The sequence below is a fragment of the Oncorhynchus nerka genome, linkage group LG23, assembly GCF_034236695.1.
Source record: "Oncorhynchus nerka isolate Pitt River linkage group LG23, Oner_Uvic_2.0, whole genome shotgun sequence".
Classification (NCBI taxonomy): Eukaryota; Metazoa; Chordata; class Actinopteri; order Salmoniformes; family Salmonidae; genus Oncorhynchus; species Oncorhynchus nerka.
The window spans coordinates 1,743,844-1,761,523 of NC_088418.1; the positions used below are offsets into that span (position 1 = coordinate 1,743,844).

Genomic DNA, 17,680 nt, shown 5'->3' on the forward strand with positions numbered 1-17,680 from the left:
GTATGTAAACTAGTTTTAATGACTCCAACCTAAGTGTCTGTAAACTAGTTTTAATGACTCCAACCTAAGTGTATGTAAACTAGTTTTAATGACTCCAACCTAAGTGGATGTAAACTAGTTTTAATGACTCCAACCTAAGTGTCTGTAAACTAGTTTTAATGACTCCAACCTAAGTGTATGTAAACTAGTTTTAATGACTCCAACCTAAGTGTCTGTAAACTAGTTTTAATGACTCCAACCTAAGTGTATGTAAACTAGTTTTAATGACTCCAACCTAAGTGTCTGTAAACTAGTTTTAATGACTCCAACCTAAGTGGATGTAAACTAGTTTTAATGACTCCAACCTAAGTGTATGTAAACTAGTTTTAATGACTCCAACCTAAGTGTCTGTAAACTAGTTTTAATGACTCCAACCTAAGTGTCTGTAAACTAGTTTTAATGACTCCAACCTAAGTGTATGTAAACTAGTTTTAATGACTCCAACCTAAGTGTCTGTAAACTAGTTTTAATGACTCCAACCTAAGTGTATGTAAACTAGTTTTAATGACTCCAACCTAAGTGTCTGTAAACTAGTTTTAATGACTCCAACCTAAGTGTATGTAAACTAGTTTTAATGACTCCAACCTAAGTGGATGTAAACTAGTTTTAATGACTCCAACCTAAGTGTCTGTAAACTAGTTTTAATGACTCCAACCTAAGTGTATGTAAACTAGTTTTAATGACTCCAACCTAAGTGTCTGTAAACTAGTTTTAATGACTCCAACCTAAGTGTATGTAAACTAGTTTTAATGACTCCAACCTAAGTGTCTGTAAACTAGTTTTAATGACTCCAACCTAAGTGTATGTAAACTAGTTTTAATGACTCCAACCTAAGTGTATGTAAACTAGTTTTAATGACTCCAACCTAAGTGTATGTAAACTAGTTTTAATGACTCCAACCTAAGTGTATGTAAACTAGTTTTAATGACTCCAACCTAAGTGTATGTAAACTAGTTTTAATGACTCCAACCTAAGTGTATGTAAACTAGTTTTAATGACTCCAACCTAAGTGTATGTAAACTAGTTTTAATGACTCCAACCTAAGTGTATGTAAACTAGTTTTAATGACTCCAACCTAAGTGTCTGTAAACTAGTTTTAATGACTCCAACCTAAGTGTATGTAAACTAGTTTTAATGACTCCAACCTAAGTGTATGTAAACTAGTTTTAATGTTAAACTTCTTATAAACTTCTTATGCACCACTTTTCTGTTTTTATTTTTTATAATTTTTTGAAAACAAGTCATTTCATTTCACTTCACAAATTTGAACTATTACCTGAAATCCAATTCAAAATCCATTTAAATTCCAGGTTGTAATGCAACAAAATAGGAAAACTCCATGAGGGGTGAATACTTTTGCAAGGCACTGTAGGTCTCTTTTCCAAATGCGCCCTGTATATACAATATAAATATACACACTATACAAAACATTAAGAACACCTGCTCTTTCCATGACAGAGACTGACCAGATGAATCCAGGTGAAAGCCATGATCCTTGATTGTTAAATCCACTTCAATCAGTGGAGATGGAGGAGAGGAGACAGGTTGAAGAAGGATTTTTAAGCCTTGAGACAATTGAGACATGGATTGTGTATGTGTGCCATTCAGAGGGTGAATGGGCGAGACAAAAGTTTTAAGTGCCTTTGAACGCGGTATGCTAGTAGGTGCCAGGCGCACCAGTTTGTGTCAAGAACTGCAACGCTGCTGGGTTTTTCACAGTTTCCCGTGTGTATCAAGAATGGTCCACCACCCAAAGGACATCAGCCAACTGGATACGACTGTTTGAAATATTGGAGTCAACATGAGCCAGCATGCCCCAACGAATAGAGGCTGCGTGTGCAACTCAATATTAGGAAGGGGTCCTTAAGGTTTTATACACTCAGCATATACAGTATATATATATATACACACATTAAAATACAAAAACATAGTCATGGTAAGTACAAATAAAACATCACATATCACCCAGAAAACATTCCTCCACAAATAGTCAATACTTTAAATCGGCAGAACATCAAGATGAAATGTATTTATCATTTTGTTCCAGCAATACGGTGCTTTAAAACTAAAAGCAGATTTACCTAGCTGGGTGGAGACCCTAGGAACCCCAAGAGTTAACCAATCCTGTGAACAGGTTAGGAACCCCAAGAGTTAACCAATCCTGTGAACAGGTTAGGAACCCCAAGAGTTAACCAATCCTGTGAACAGGTTAGGAACCCCAAGAGTTAACCAATCCTGTGAACAGGTTAGGAACCCCAAGAGTTAACCAATCCTGTGAACAGGTTAGGAACCCCAAGAGTTAACCAATCCTGTGAACAGGTTAGGAACCCCAAGAGTTAACCAATCCCGTGAACAGGTTAGGAACCCCAAGAGTTAACCAATCCCGTGAACAGGTTAGGAACCCCAAGAGTTAACCAATCCTGTGAACAGGTTAGGAACCCCAGGAGTTAACCAATCCTGTGAACAGGTTAGGAACCCCAAGAGTTAACCAATCCCGTGAACAGGTTAGGAACCCCAAGAGTTAACCAATCCCGTGAACAGGTTAGGAACCCCAAGAGTTAACCAATCCCGTGAACAGGTTAGGAACCCCAAGAGTTAACCAATCCTGTGAACAGGTTAGGAACCTCAAGAGTTAACCAATCCTGTGAACAGGTTAGGAACCCCAAGAGTTAACCAATCCTGTGAACAGGTTAGGAACCTCAAGAGTTAACCAATCCTGTGAACGGCTTAGGAACCCCAAGAGTTAACCAATCCCGTGAACGGGTTAGGCAACTCAGGTGTCTGTACCTCAACAGCAAAGTTAGATAAGACGGAAGCTTATGAAGTTGGGCCTTGTAAACAGAAAGGAAGCAATGTAGGGGTCTTTAGAGAAGTCCAGCCAACTTTTTGATACAGTATGCAGTGATGAGTACAAAAACTATCCACTGTAACAAAACAAAGAGCATTATGGGAGATGGCATCCAAAGGTTTAAGAGTTTTAGCAGCTGCACTTTAATAAATAATATAATCATAATCAACAACAGATCAAAAGGTTGACTGAATAACCTGCTTCCTACTGATTAGAGAAAGTCACCATCTGTTTCTGTAGAAAAAAAGACAAACTTTAAATCTTATCTTCTTAACAAGATCATCTATATGTTTTATAAACATCAACATCAAATCCATATCAATCCAAATGCCTGAGTATTTATATGCAGGAACACGTTCGATCTAATAAGTGAACATGTAGTTCATCTGAAACATTCTAACGAGAGTCTAAAAACAACGTGTATTTAGTTTTGCCATTATTTAGCACAAGTTTTAAATCGGCAAGGGATTCCTGCGTAGCTAAATATTTTGACACAACCTGATCAACAGTCAGGGCAATAGCATACATCGTAGTATCATCTGCATATACTAGACAAATATTTAAAAGATTGGACCAATAGTGTCTATGTAAATAGTGAAGAGAACAGGTCCCAACATCGACCCCTGTGGTACACCTTTATGTACTTCTAGACATTCAGACTTAACCCCATTAATCACAATGGCCTTAGTTCCGTCACTGAGATGAATCATGAAGCATGCGTCAGAGCTCAGGCTTATCGGGGACAACTTATTCAATAAAATAGCATTATCAACAGTATCAAAAGCTTTTGACAGGTCCACAAACAAAGCAGCAAATTTAATTTTAGTGCCTAAAGCATTGACAAGATCATTACCTACTGAAGTGTTTACTGTAATAGTGATATGTCCAGGCCTAAACCCTGATTGGATGTCCAGGCCTAAACCCTGATTGGATGTCCAGGCCTAAACCCCGATTGGATGTCCAGGCCTAAACCCTGATTGGATGTCCAGGCCTAAACCCCGATTGGATGTCCAGGCCTAAACCCTGATTGGATGTCCAGGTCTAAACCCCGATTGGATGTCCAGGCCTAAACCCTGATTGGATGTCCAGGCCTAAACCCTGATTGGATGTCCAGGTCTAAACCCCGATTGGATGTCCAGGCCTAAACCCTGATTGGATGTCCAGGTCTAAACCCTGATTGGTTTACATTCAAAATACATTTCTCAGATAAAAAAGAGCAAAGTTGTACATTTACCAATGATTCTAGTCTTAACTAGACCAGGAAGCCTTGAAATGGGGGGCGATAATGATTACGATCACTACTATCCCCCTTATGGAGAGGCAGCACAAGAGATGACTTCCATACTGAATATTTCCTGATAACAATGTTAAATACAAATGGTGGGTTATTGAGCCAACAACTTAACACAAGGCTCTTGCAGAGTATGTTGTGGTGCGTTGTCACTGAAGAAACTAGGTATACTGGTCCTAGATCTGTTTGTGCTGTCTTGCCAACTCTTGTGGTCCTACCGGGGAACAGTGGGTTAACTGCCTTGTTCAGGGGCAGAACAACAGATTTTTACCTCGTCAGCTCAGGGATTCGATCTTGCAACTTTCTGGTTACTAATGCAACACTCTAACCACTAGGCTACCTGCTGCCCCACTTTGTTCCACCAATGTCTGTGAGGGAGGTCATGTTTGGTTTCCCACAGAAGTACAGAGATAATACTGCAGGATAAGGCCATTCCTTTTGGCAGTTCCTCTCGTGATCACTCCTCCTGCTTTATCTATCTCCAGGGAGACCAACTCAGGTAAGCGAGGTGTGTGGGTGTACGAGATTGGGACTTCCCCTTACTTCACCAGCGTGGCCCCAGGAGAGGTGACAGACCTGCCCCCAGACACAGGCCTGGAGTCAAGGGTCTCGGAGGAGGCTACCTCCAAGAGGTATCCTGGAGGAGGACAACAAGTTACGTATCCTCCCTACGAACCGGAGGAGGAGGTGTATCGCAAGGAGCAGCCTCACCAGGGACCTCACCACGGGGGCCAGTTCACAGTCCACACGGTCCAGTACCAGCCTCAGGTGGTGGTAGTAGATGATGGAGACATCAACGTGGATGGTGGGTTCACATTGTTTGGTAGCATGGAAAAAATAACTTTGAATTCTAGAAATGTATTTTAAATTCTAGAACTTTCTTTTAAATTCTAGAACTGTGTTTTAAATTCTGAAACTTTGTTTTAAAATGTATAACTTCTTTATTCTAGATTATAATTATTTTTGAATTCTAAAACTTTGTTTGAAATGCAAGAACATTGCGACCAGGTCCTTTTAATGTTTGATGTGCTAACCTTACCATGACCCAACCAGGTCCTTCTGATGTTTGATGTGCTAACCTTACCATGACCCAACCAGGTCCTTCTGATGTTTGATGTACTAACCTTACCATGACCCGACCAGGTCCTTCTGATGTTTGATGTGCTAACCTTACCATGACCCGACCAGGTCCTTCTGATGTTTGATGTGCTAACCTTACCATGACCCAACCAGGTCCTTCTGATGTTTGATGTGCTAACCTTACCATGACCCGACCAGGTCCTTCTGATGTTTGATGTGCTAACCTTACTGTCGTCTTCTCGTTTTACAGTGTTCTCCTACAACTCTGAGACATGTGCCAACAACAGAAATAAGTGTTCCACCTTCGCCGACTGTAAAGATTATGCCAGCGGTTACTGTTGTCACTGCCGGCCCGGCTACTACGGCAACGGAATACAGTGTGTGTCGGAGGGTAAGTCCCCAATTTTCATAACTCCATAGCTACTTATTTTTCTACTTTTTGAACCAAAACTAAATTTATCACTCAGCAAATGATCAAGTTGAATATCTATCAGGTGTGGCAACGATCATGATTGTGATACTGTCCCTCCGGTGATAGAGAGTCTGCTAAATGGCTGACATGTGAGCGGTAACTGTTGCTGTGGTTCTTTGAGATGTGGCAACTCATTGCTAGCTTGTCAATTAAATGTTAACTAGCCAGTCATTTCAGATAACGTTAGCTAGCTACAAAAATGACAAAGTCGACCTCGGTCTATCAGAAAACCACGTACACAGAGCGACTCTTCCCAGATCTGTCGCTGTTTTGTCTATCAGGGAAGCCACAGTAGATACGTAACATCTGTGACAATAATGTTCTTCTTCTTCGTTTTATCAGGTAAGCCCCAGAGGATGAACGGCAAGGTGAATGGCAGGGTGTACGTGGGCAACTCTCCGTCTCCCGTCGAGTTCAACAGCAACGACCTGCACTCGTACGTGGTAGCCAATGACGGGCGAGCATACGTGGCCATCAGCACCATCCCTGACAGGCTAGGCCCCTCCCTCCAGCCCCTGTCAGCCCTGGGAGCAGTCATCGGATGGGCCTTCGCCCTGGAGCAGCCTGGATACAAGAACGGATTCAGCATCATCGGTGAACCACGTCTACCTTGGCGAATTGTCCTATAATTTTGTGCTCTTGATTAATAAGCTAAGGTTTTCAAACCTCTCCTCGAGGGATCCCCAGACATTTCACATTTAACAACGTTGTTGTAACGAACTCACCTGATTCACCAAGGGCTTCATGATTAGTTGACAAGCCGAAGGTCAGACTGTACATTACAATAAGAACTTCCTGGCCTTTTACACAGTGTTCTTACTTGTCATTGTATTTCATATACAGGAAGTCTGGGGTTTCTAGTCTTGACGTGATTCACAGCTGCTGGGTTATGCTGCAGCTGCAATACCACTTAGTCAGGCCAGGCACACACACACACACACACACACACACACACACACACACACACAGGAAACGGCCAGCTGTCTTCTAGATATCTCCCACCACATTCTCCTCACATTACCTCAGAGCAGAGAGTGTTAGAGACGGAGGACAAGAGGACCAATGTTCAGTCCAGGCCTCAACCCTGACCTCTCGCTGTGTGTGTGTGTGTGTGTGTGTGTGTGTGTGTGTGTGTGTGTGTGTGTGTGTGTGTGTGTGTGTGTGTGTGTGTGTGTGTGTGTGTGTGTGTGTGTGTGTGCGTGTGTCAGAACCCAGGACTCTCTGGAAAATGGTGGTAATTGTTGCTGTTACTGAGTGGACTATGCTGGCAATGTAAATCAATGAAATAAAAATGTCTCCTCTCCAGGTGGTGAGTTTACGTGTCAGGCTGAGGTGACCTTCCTACCAGCCCAGGAGAAGCTAACCATCAAACAGGTGTTCAGTGGGATAGATGAGCATGATCACCTGGTGGTCAGTACCACTCTGGAGGGACGTGTCCCCGAAGTCCTCAGAGGATCCACTGTCCAGATAGAACCCTACTCTGAGATCTACCAGTACAGCTCCAACCGTAAGTTCTTTAACCTCTAACCCCTAACCCCTAACCTCTAACCTCTAACCCCTCCCAGTACAGCTCCAACCGTAAGTTATTTAACCTCTAACCCCTAACCCTCTAACCCCTCCCAGTACAGCTCCAACCGTAAGTTCTTTAACCTCTAACCCCTAACCTCTAACCCCTCCCAGTACAGCTCCATCCGTAAGTTCTTTAACCTCTAACCCCTAACCCCTCCCAGTACAGCTCCAACCGTAAATTCTTTAACCTCTAACCCCAACCCCTCCCAGTACAGCTCCAACCGTAAGTTCTTTAACCTCTAACCCCTAACCTCTAACCCCTCCCAGTACAGCTCCAACCGTAAGTCCTTTAACCTCTAACCCCTAACCTCTAACCCTAACCCCTCCCAGTACAGCTCCAACCGTAAGTTCTTTAACCTCTAACCCCTAACCCCTCCCAGTACAGCTCCAACCGTAAGTCTTTTAACCCCTAACCTCTAACCCCTAACCCCTCGCAGTACAGCTCCAACCGTAAGTCCTTTAACCTCTAACCTCTAACCCCTAACCCCTCCCAGCACAGCTCCAACCGTAAGTCCATAAGCTCTAACCCCTAACATCTAACCCCTCCCAGCACAGCTCCAACCGTAAGTCCTTTAACCTCTAACTCCTAAACCCTCCCAGCACAGCTCCAACCGTAAGTCCTTTAACCCCTAACCTCTAACCCCTCCCAGTACAGCTCCAACCGTAATTCCTTTAACCCCTAACCTCTAACCCCTCCCAGTACAGCTCCAACCGTAATTCCTTTAACCCCTAACCCCTAACCTCTAACCCCTAACCCCTCGCAGTACAGCTCCAACCGTAAGTCCTTTAACCTCTAACCCCTAACCCCTCCCAGCACAGCTCCAACCGTAAATCCATAAGCTCTAACCCCTAACATCTAACCCCTCCCAGCACAGCTCCAACCGTAAGTCCTTTAACCTCTAACTCCTAAACCCTCCCAGCACAGCTCCAACCGTAAGTCCTTTAACCCCTAACCTCTAACCCCTCCCAGTACAGCTCCAACCGTAATTCCTTTAACCCCTAACCTCTAACCCCTCCCAGTACAGCTCCAACCGTAATTCCTTTAACCCCTAACCTCTAACCCCTCCCAGCACAGCTCCAACCGTAAATCTCCTTTAACCCCTTTAACCTCTAACTCCCCCTCCCCCAGTACAGCTAACCTCAACCCTCCCGTAATTCCTTTAACCCCTAACCTCTAACCCTTCCAACGTAATTCCTTTAACCTCTAACCTCTAACCCCTCCCAGCACAGCTCCAACCGTAAGTCCTTTAACCTCTAACCCCTCCCAGTACAGCTCCAACCGTAATTAATTTAACCCCTAACCCCTAACCACGGCTAAGGGCTGTGTCCAGGCACTCTGTGTTGCGTTGTGGGAAAGAACAGCCCTTAGTTTGACCCTATTGCTTAAATATACAACGATGTTAAATATCCAACATGACTCTAAATGCATTCTAAACAGGATTCTAAACAGGATTCTAAACAGGATTATAAACAGGATTATAAACAGGATTATAAACAGGATTATAAAGGATTATAAACAGGATTATAAACAGGATTATAAACAGGATTATAAAGGATTCTAAACAGGTTTCTAAACAGGATTCTAAACAGGATTCTAAACAGGATTATAAAGGATTATAAACAGGATTATAAACAAGATTATAAAGGATTCTAAACAGGATTTTAAAGGATTCTAAAAAGGATTCTAAACAGGATTCTAAACAGGATTCTAAACAGGATTCTAAAAGGATTCTAAACAGGATTCTAAAGGATTCTAAACAGGATTCTAAACAGGATTCTTAACAGGATTCTAAAGGATTCTAAACAGGATTCTAAAGGATTCTAAATAGGATTCTAAACAGGATTCTAAAGGATTCTAAATAGGATTATAAACAGGATTCTAAACAGGATTCTAAAGGATTCTAAATAGGATTATAAACAGGATTCTAAAGGATTCTAAACAGGATTCTAAAGGATTCTAAACAGGATTCTAAACAGGATTCTAAAGGATTATAAACAGGATTCTAAAGGATTCTAAATAGGATTCTAAACAGGATTCTAAACAGGATTCTAAAGGATTCTAAATTATTCTAAATAGGATTCTAAAGGATTCTAAATAGGATTATAAACAGGATTCTAAAGGATTCTAAATAGGATTATAAACAGGATTCTAAAGGATTCTAAATAGGATTATAAACAGGATTCTAAAGGATTCTAAATAGGATTATAAACAGGATTCTAAAGGATTCTAAACATAGATGTAGATATCTATTCATAGGTTTCACCTCCGTCACTAGGTCCCGTCTGCCATTGTTATGAACGTTCTCAAGCCGTCCTCTTGCCATAGTGGTGCCCTACAGTGGTGATGCTAACTACTGTTTAGTCTAAATTACACTATAGTGCCTGGAAATACCATTATATTGATAAAGTAATCAAATATTTAATAGGAAACTACTTTGCCAGCCATACCATGTTGTAAAATAGACTTTAGACTGATGGCAATGTTGTCACTAGCTAGCAAAGTTCGTAAAAAATGACTAGCAATGATAACGTCAGCTAGTTTAAAATCCGAGGGCCTCCCCTTAATCTTAGCTAGCTAGCTAACGTTATACTGCATCTAAAGTCAATCTGGTGACATCACCTTAATTTTAGCTAGCTAGCTAACGTTATACTGCATCTAAAGTCAATCTGGTGACATCACCTTAATCTTAGCTAGCTAGCTAACGTTATACTGCATCTATAGTCAATCTGGTGACATCACCTTAATCTTAGCTAGCTAGCTAACGTTATACTGCATCTATAGTCAATCTGGTGACATCACCTTAATCTTAGCTAGCTAGCTAACGTTATACTGCATCTATAGTCAATCTGGTGACATCACCTCAATCTTAGCTAGCTAGCTAACGTTATACTGCATCTAAAGTCAATCTGGTGACATCAAAATTATGACAAAAAGTCTCCTTTTGAATGTCATTCTATTTCCAAGCCACTGTAATGCACTTTTGATGAAATCTTCATCAGCGCTCATTGACGATGCATTGAGTAGAATGGCATTAGTCCAAAACTAACGTTCAAAGCAATATTGTGAGGAAACATGCAACCCATGAATAGGCTCAGTGCTGTGTTTATGTTACTGTGTCTGTCCCATCAAGGATCATGTCGTGTGTCTCCTGATCTCAGCCTGGTGTCTCTTTCCTCCTGTATTGATCACATCTTCCTCTGAGCCTGGTGTCTTTCTCCTCCTGTAGTGATCACATCTTCCTCTGAGCCTGGTGTCTCCCTCCTCCTGTAGTGATCACGTCTTCCTCTGAGTCTGGTGTCTCCCTCCTCCTGTATTGATCACATCTTCCTCTGAGTCTGGTGTCTCTCCTCCTGTATTGATCACGTCTTCCTCTGAGCCTGGTGTCTCTCCTCCTGTAGTGACCACATCTTCCTCTGAGCCTGGTGTCTCCCTCCTCCTGTAGTGACCACGTCTTCCTCTGAGCCTGGTGTCTCCCTCCTCCTGTAGTGATCACATCTTCCTCTGAGCCTGGTGTCTCCCTCCTCCTGTAGTGATCACATCTTCCTCTGAGCCTGGTGTCTCCCTCCTCCTGTAGTGACCACGTCTTCCTCTGAGTATGGTGTCTCTCCTCCTGTAGTGACCACGTCTTCCTCTGAGTCTGGTGTCTCCCTCCTCCTGTAGTGATCACGTCTTCCTCTGAGTCTGGTGTCTCCCTCCTCCTGTAGTGACCACGTCTTCCTCTGAGTATGGTGTCTCTCCTCCTGTAGTGATCACGTCTTCCTCTGAGCCTGGTGTCTCCCTCCTCCTGTAGTGACCACGTCTTCCTCTGAGTATGGTGTCTCTCCTCCTGTAGTGACCACGTCTTCCTCTGAGTCTGGTGTCTCCCTCCTCCTGTAGTGATCACGTCTTCCTCTGAGTCTGGTGTCTCCCTCCTCCTGTAGTGACCACGTCTTCCTCTGAGTCTGGTGTCTCCCTCCTCCTGTAGTGACCACGTCTTCCTCTGAGTATGGTGTCTCTCCTCCTGTAGTGACCACGTCTTCCTCTGAGCCTGGTGTCTCCCTCCTCCTGTAGTGATCACGTCTTCCTCTGAGCCTGGTGTCTTTCTCCTCCTGTAGTGACCACGTCTTCCTCTGAGTCTGGTGTCTCTCCTCCTGTAGTGACCACGTCTTCCTCTGAGCCTGGTGTCTTTCTCCTCCTGTAGTGATCACGTCTTCCTCTACAAGGGACTACACTGTGAGTCTGGATGATGGCTCTACTGAGACCAGGACTTACCAGTGGAGACAGACCATCACCTTCCAGAGCTGTCCAAATGACGAGGCTGCAAGGGCCGTGCTGCCCACACAGGTACACACTAATCAATCAATCAATCATACGAGTAATCATACTAGTAACCGAATGCATTAATAACCTAATGCAAATGCGTGTGAACCGAATGCATTAATACAGTATTGTCTTCTACAGATGCTGAGTGTGGACCAGGTGTTTGTGATGTACGACTCCAACAACGAGCTGATCCGATACGCCATGAGCAACAAAATCGGTGATGTCAACGGTGAGGTCACTTCCCGTCTGAGGTTATTCTTGTCTCTCTGATTGGTCTGATTTCCCTTCCTTCCTTCTTCCTGTTTAGACTGATGTAAATTCGTCCTCCCTAATTGATACGTCTTTCTGTTTGGTCTTCTTTTGTCTTATTTGTGGACGGTTCTAATAGTAGTCGTTTCCTCCATCCTGTTTTAGACAGATCTTCCTAATTGAGAGCCTTCCAATTTTGTCGATGGGTTTCTGGTAGTGCCAGTTTTGGAGTAGCAACAATCACCTACAATATAATATGAAAGATTGTCTAAATGTGTGATAACCTAGTTCTTAACTACATTGATAATGGGATATTAAACCAGCACTTCCCAAACACGGTCCTAATCATATTTTGCCCTATCACTACACAGCTGATTTAAATAATCAATGTGCCTCCCTTGGGGTCCCCAGGACCGAGTTTGGGAAACGCTGTATTTAAACTGTACTGGCTGTGTTTCTGTCCAAGAGGCCAGCAGGAAGTGGAGAATGCTGTATTAAACTGTACGGGCTGTGTTTCTGTCCAGGAGGCCAGCAGGAAGTGGAGAATGCTGTATTAAACTGTACTGGCTGTGTTTCTGTCCAGGAGGCCAGCAGGAAGTGGAGAATACTGTATTTAAACTGTACTGGCTGTGTTTCTGTCCAGGAGGCCAGCAGGAAGTGGAGAATGCTGTATTAAACTGTACTGGCTGTGTTTCTGTCCAGGAGGCCAGCAGGAAGTGGAGAATGCTGTATTAAACTGTACTGGCTGTGTTTCTGTCCAGGAGGCCAGCAGGAAGTGGAGAATTCCTGTTTCACTGGGAGACACGGCTGTGACACCAACGCTGTCTGTAGACCCGAACAGGGAACACAGTTCACCTGCCAGTGTGCTGCTGGCTTCACTGGAGACGGGCGCTCTTGTTACGGTATGTTATGGAGATGTGACGGAACGGCTGTCTGGAGTACTCATAATAGACAGAGAGCTGATCAGAACCAGATCAGAACCAGATCAGAACAATCACATCATTAGTAGTGTTAGGTGGCTAAATGAAGCTCCAGTCAGTATCTTTTGGTGGCTAAATGAAGCTCTAGTCAGTATCGTTTGGTGTCTAAATGAAGCTCTAGTCAGTGTCTTTTGGTGTCTAAATGAAGCTCTAGTCAGTATCGTTTGGTGTCTAAATGAAGCTCTAGTCAGTGTCTTTTGGTGTCTAAATGAAGCTCTAGTCAGTATCGTTTGGTGTCTAAATGAAGCTCTAGTCAGTGTCTTTTGGTGTCTAAATGAAGCTCTAGTCAGTATCTTTTGGTGTCTAAATGAAGCTCTAGTCAGTATCTTTTGGTGTCTAAATGAAGCTCCAGTCAGTATCCTTTGGTGTCTAAATGAAGCTCTAGTCAGTATCTTTTGGTGTCTAAATGAAGCTCTAGTCAGTATCTTTTGGTGTCTAAATGAAGCTCTAGTCAGTATCTTTTGGTGTCTAAATGAAGCTCTAGTCAGTATCTTTTGGTGTCTAAATGAAGCTCTAGTCAGTATCTTTTGGTGTCTAAATGAAGCTCTAGTCAGTATCTTTTGGTGTCTAAATGAAGCTCTAGTCAGTATCTTTTGGTGTCTAAATGAAGCTCTAGTCAGTATCTTTTGGTGTCTAAATGAAGCTCTAGTCAGTATCTTTTGGTGTCTAAATGAAGCTCTAGTCAGTATCTTTTGGTGTCTAAATGAAGCTCTAGTCAGTATCTTTTGGTGTCTAAATGAAGCTCTAGTCAGTATCTTTTGGTGTCTAAATGAAGCTCTAGTCAGTATCTTTTGGTGTCTAAATGAAGCTCTAGTCAGTATCTTTTGGTGTCTAAATGAAGCTCCAGTCAGTATCTTTTGGTGTCTGAATGAAGCTCTAGTCAGTATCTTTTGGTGTCTAAATGAAGCTCTAGTCAGTATCGTTTGGTGTCTAAATGAAGCTCTAGTCAGTATCTTTTGGTGTCTAAATGAAGCTCTAGTCAGTATCTTTTGGTGTCTAAATGAAGCTCTAGTCAGTATATTTTGGTGTCTAAATGAAGCTCTAGTCAGTATCTTTTGGTGTCTAAATGAAGCTCTAGTCAGTATCTTTTGGTGTCTAAATGAAGCTCTAGTCAGTATCTTTTGGTGTCTAAATGAAGCTCTAGTCAGTATCTTTTGGTGTCTAAATGAAGCTCTAGTCAGTATCTTTTGGTGTCTAAATGAAGCTCTAGTCAGTATCTTTTGGTGTCTAAATGAAGCTCTAGTCAGTATCTTTTGGTGTCTAAATGAAGCTCTAGTCAGTATCTTTTGGTGTCTAAATGAAGCTCTAGTCAGTATCTTTTGGTGTCTAAATGAAGCTCTAGTCAGTATCTTTTGGTGTCTAAATGAAGCTCTAGTCAGTATCTTTTGGTGTCTAAATGAAGCTCAGTCAGTATCTTTTGGTGTCTGAATGAAGCTCTAGTCAGTATCTTTTGGTGTCTAAATGAAGCTCTAGTCAGTATCTTTTGGTGTCTAAATGAAGCTCTAGTCAGTATCTTTTGGTGTCTAAATGAAGCTCTAGTCAGTATCTTTTGGTGTCTAAATGAAGCTCTAGTCAGTATATTTTGGTGTCTAAAAATCCAGTCAGTATCTTTTGGTGTCTGAAGCTCTAGTCAGTATCTTTTGGTGTCTAAATGAAGCTCTAGTCAGTATCGTTTGGTGTCTAAATGAAGCTCTAGTCAGTATCTTTTGGTGTCTGAATGAAGCTCTAGTCAGTATCTTTTGGTGTCTAAATGAAGCTCTAGTCAGTATCTTTTGGTGTCTAAATGAAGCTCTAGTCAGTATCTTTTGGTGTCTAAATGAAGCTCTAGTCAGTATCTTTTGGTGTCTAAATGAAGCTCCAGTCAGTATCTTTTGGTGTCTGAATGAAGCTCTAGTCAGTATCTTTTGGTGTCTAAATGAAGCTCTAGTCAGTATCGTTTGGTGTCTAAATGAAGCTCTAGTCAGTATATTTTGGTGTCTGAATGAAGCTCTAGTCAGTATCTTTTGGTGTCTAAATGAAGCTCTAGTCAGTATCTTTTGGTGTCTAAATGAAGCTCTAGTCAGTATTTTGCATACCAAGCAGGAAAGGGAAAAACATCTAATGCTCCATTACATCTTACAGTGTCCTCATTAACACTTACAGGTATGCTGTGCTCTGTACTGTGCTGTATTCTGTACTGTGCTGTACTCTGATGTGCTCTGTACTATATTCTGTACTCTGTACTGCGTTGTACTGTGGTCCTGGTTGAGAGCCCATCCTGTCAACCAATCCTGTTCCTTCACTGTCTGACTCCCAGACCAAACACTCAATCATAGGTTGATTAGGGGACCATTTCCACCCTACTCCCTAGAGCCCTCCCTTCATATCTTGGGGTTTCAGGGCTCATTTCAGAGTTCACAAACAGTATGATGTACAGGAAGGACTAGTCCCTTCACAGAGAGAGGGGGGTTTCTATTTCGGGCTTGGAGTTGGGTTAGGAAATGTTTTTGTCTTTGGAGTTGGGAAAGTCTTGGAACGGGATTGGGAGGGGGGGACAGTTTTAGGATGACAGTAAAGGAAGTGCTCTCGGGCACACAGAGGTTAAAATGAGGACCCTACTCCCCTAGTCCACATAGAGAGGAGTTCTTATTTTGTCTTGGGACAGGCTTGGGGAGGGGAGGGGAGGGGTAGGGGTAGGAACAGTTTTGGGACGAGGGAAAAGGAAGTGCTCTTAGCCACAGAAAGTAAAGACAGGATGCTTGTCAGACACAGGAAAGATTGTATCTCTAAACACATTTAGTAATTAGGAAACCAGTCTGATTCAGTTACAGTCCATCCAATGAACTACAGTCCCTCTGCTATCCAGATACTGTCCAGAACACTAGTGAACTACAGTCCCTCTGCTGTCCAGAACACTAGTGAACTACAGTCCCTCTGCTATCCAGATACTGTCCAGAACACTAGTGAACTACAGTCCCTCTGCTGTCCAGAACACTAGTGAACTACAGTCCCTCTGCTATCCAGATACTGTCCAGAACACTAGTGAACTACAGTCCCTCTGCTGTCCAGATACTGTCCAGAACACTAGTGAACTACAGTCCCTCTGCTATCCAGATACTGTCCAGAACACTAGTGAACTACAGTCCCTCTGCTATCCAGATACTGTCCAGAACACTAGTGAACTACAGTCCCTCTGCTATCCAGATACTGTCCAGAACACTAGTGAACTACGGTCCCTCTGCTATCCAGATACTGTCCAGAACACTAGTGAACTACAGTCCCTCTGCTCTCCAGAACACCAGTGAACTACAGTCCCTCTGCTGTCCAGAACACTAGTGAACTACGGTCCCTCTGCTATCCAGATACTGTCCAGAACACTAGTGAACTACAGTCCCTCTGCTGTCCAGATACTGTCCAGAACACTAGTGAACTACAGTCCCTCTGCTGTCCAGAACACTAGTGAACTACAGTCCCTCTGCTATCCAGAACACTAGTGAACTACAGTCCCTCTGCTATCCAGATACTGTCCAGAACACTAGTGAACTACAGTCCCTCTGCTATCCAGATACTGTCCAGAACACTAGTGAACTACAGTCCCTCTGCTATCCAGATACTGTCCAGAACACTAGTGAACTACAGTCCCTCTGCTATCCAGATACTGTCCAGAACACTAGTGAACTACAGTCCCTCTGCTATCCAGAACACTAGAGAACTACAGTCCCTCTGCTATCCAGAACACTAGAGAACTACAGTCCCTCTGCTATCCAGAACACTAGTGAACTACAGTCCCTCTGCTATCCAGATACTGTCCAGAACACTAGTGAACTACAGTCCTTCTGCTGTCCAGAACACTAGTGAACTACAGTCCCTCTGCTATCCAGATACTATCCAGAACACTAGTGAACTACAGTCCCTCTGCTGTCCAGAACACTAGTGAACTACAGTCCCTCTACTATCCAGATACTGTCCAGAACACTAGTGAACTACAGTCCCTCTGCTATCCAGATACTGTCCAGAACACTAGTGAACTACAGTCCCTCTGCTGTCCAGATACTGTCCAGAACACTAGTGAACTACAGTCCCTCTGCTATCCAGATACTGTCCAGAACACTAGTGAACTACGGTCCCTCTGCTGTCCAGATACTGTCCAGAACACTAGTGAACTACAGTCCCTCTGCTCTCCAGATACTGTCCAGAACACCAGTGAACTACGGTCCCTCTGCTGTCCAGATACTGTGAAGAACACTAGTGAATTACAGTCCCTCTGCTTTCCAGATACTGTCCAGAACACCAGTGAACTACAGTCACAACATATTGGATTGTACCCACTGGTCTAATATGTTCCTAAATATTTTGCTCTGCGTCTTGGGAGTTTGGTTTGGTAGCCGCTAAAAATATATTTCCCCAGATAATAAATTGAACGAGGTTCATTGTCATGTTTACAGGTAATAACTTGCTATTATAGTTATTATAGTTGTTATAGTTGTTATAGTTATTATAGTTGTTATAGTTGTTATAGTTGTTATAGTTATTATAGTTATTATAGTTATTATAGTTATTATAGTTATTATAGTTGTCATAGTTATTATAGTTGTTATAGTTATTATAGTTATTATAGTTGTTATAGTTATTATAGTTGTCATAGTTATTATAGTTATTATAGTTATTATCATAGTTATTATAGTTATTATAGTTATTATAGTTATTATAGTTGTCATAGTTATTATAGTTATTATAGTTATTATAGTTATTATAGCTGTTATAGTTATTATAGTTATTATCATAGTTATTATAGTTATTATTATAGTTATTATAGTTGTCATCGTTATTATAGTTATTATAGTTATTATAGTTGTTATAGTTATTATAG

At 42.3% G+C, this 17,680-nt stretch overlaps 1 protein-coding gene across 1 annotated transcript in view; it reads left to right on the forward strand.

Moving 5' to 3' along the window:
- LOC115125017 (nidogen-1-like) overlaps positions 1–17,680 on the forward strand; it is a 109,474-nt gene that overhangs the window by 23,057 nt on the left and 68,737 nt on the right. The window contains 7 exon segments of the mRNA XM_065007774.1: positions 4,664–4,983; positions 5,509–5,649; positions 6,073–6,324; positions 7,037–7,237; positions 11,481–11,623; positions 11,741–11,831; positions 12,613–12,753. Of these exon segments, the coding sequence (XP_064863846.1) occupies positions 4,664–4,983; positions 5,509–5,649; positions 6,073–6,324; positions 7,037–7,237; positions 11,481–11,623; positions 11,741–11,831; positions 12,613–12,753 (1,289 nt within the window).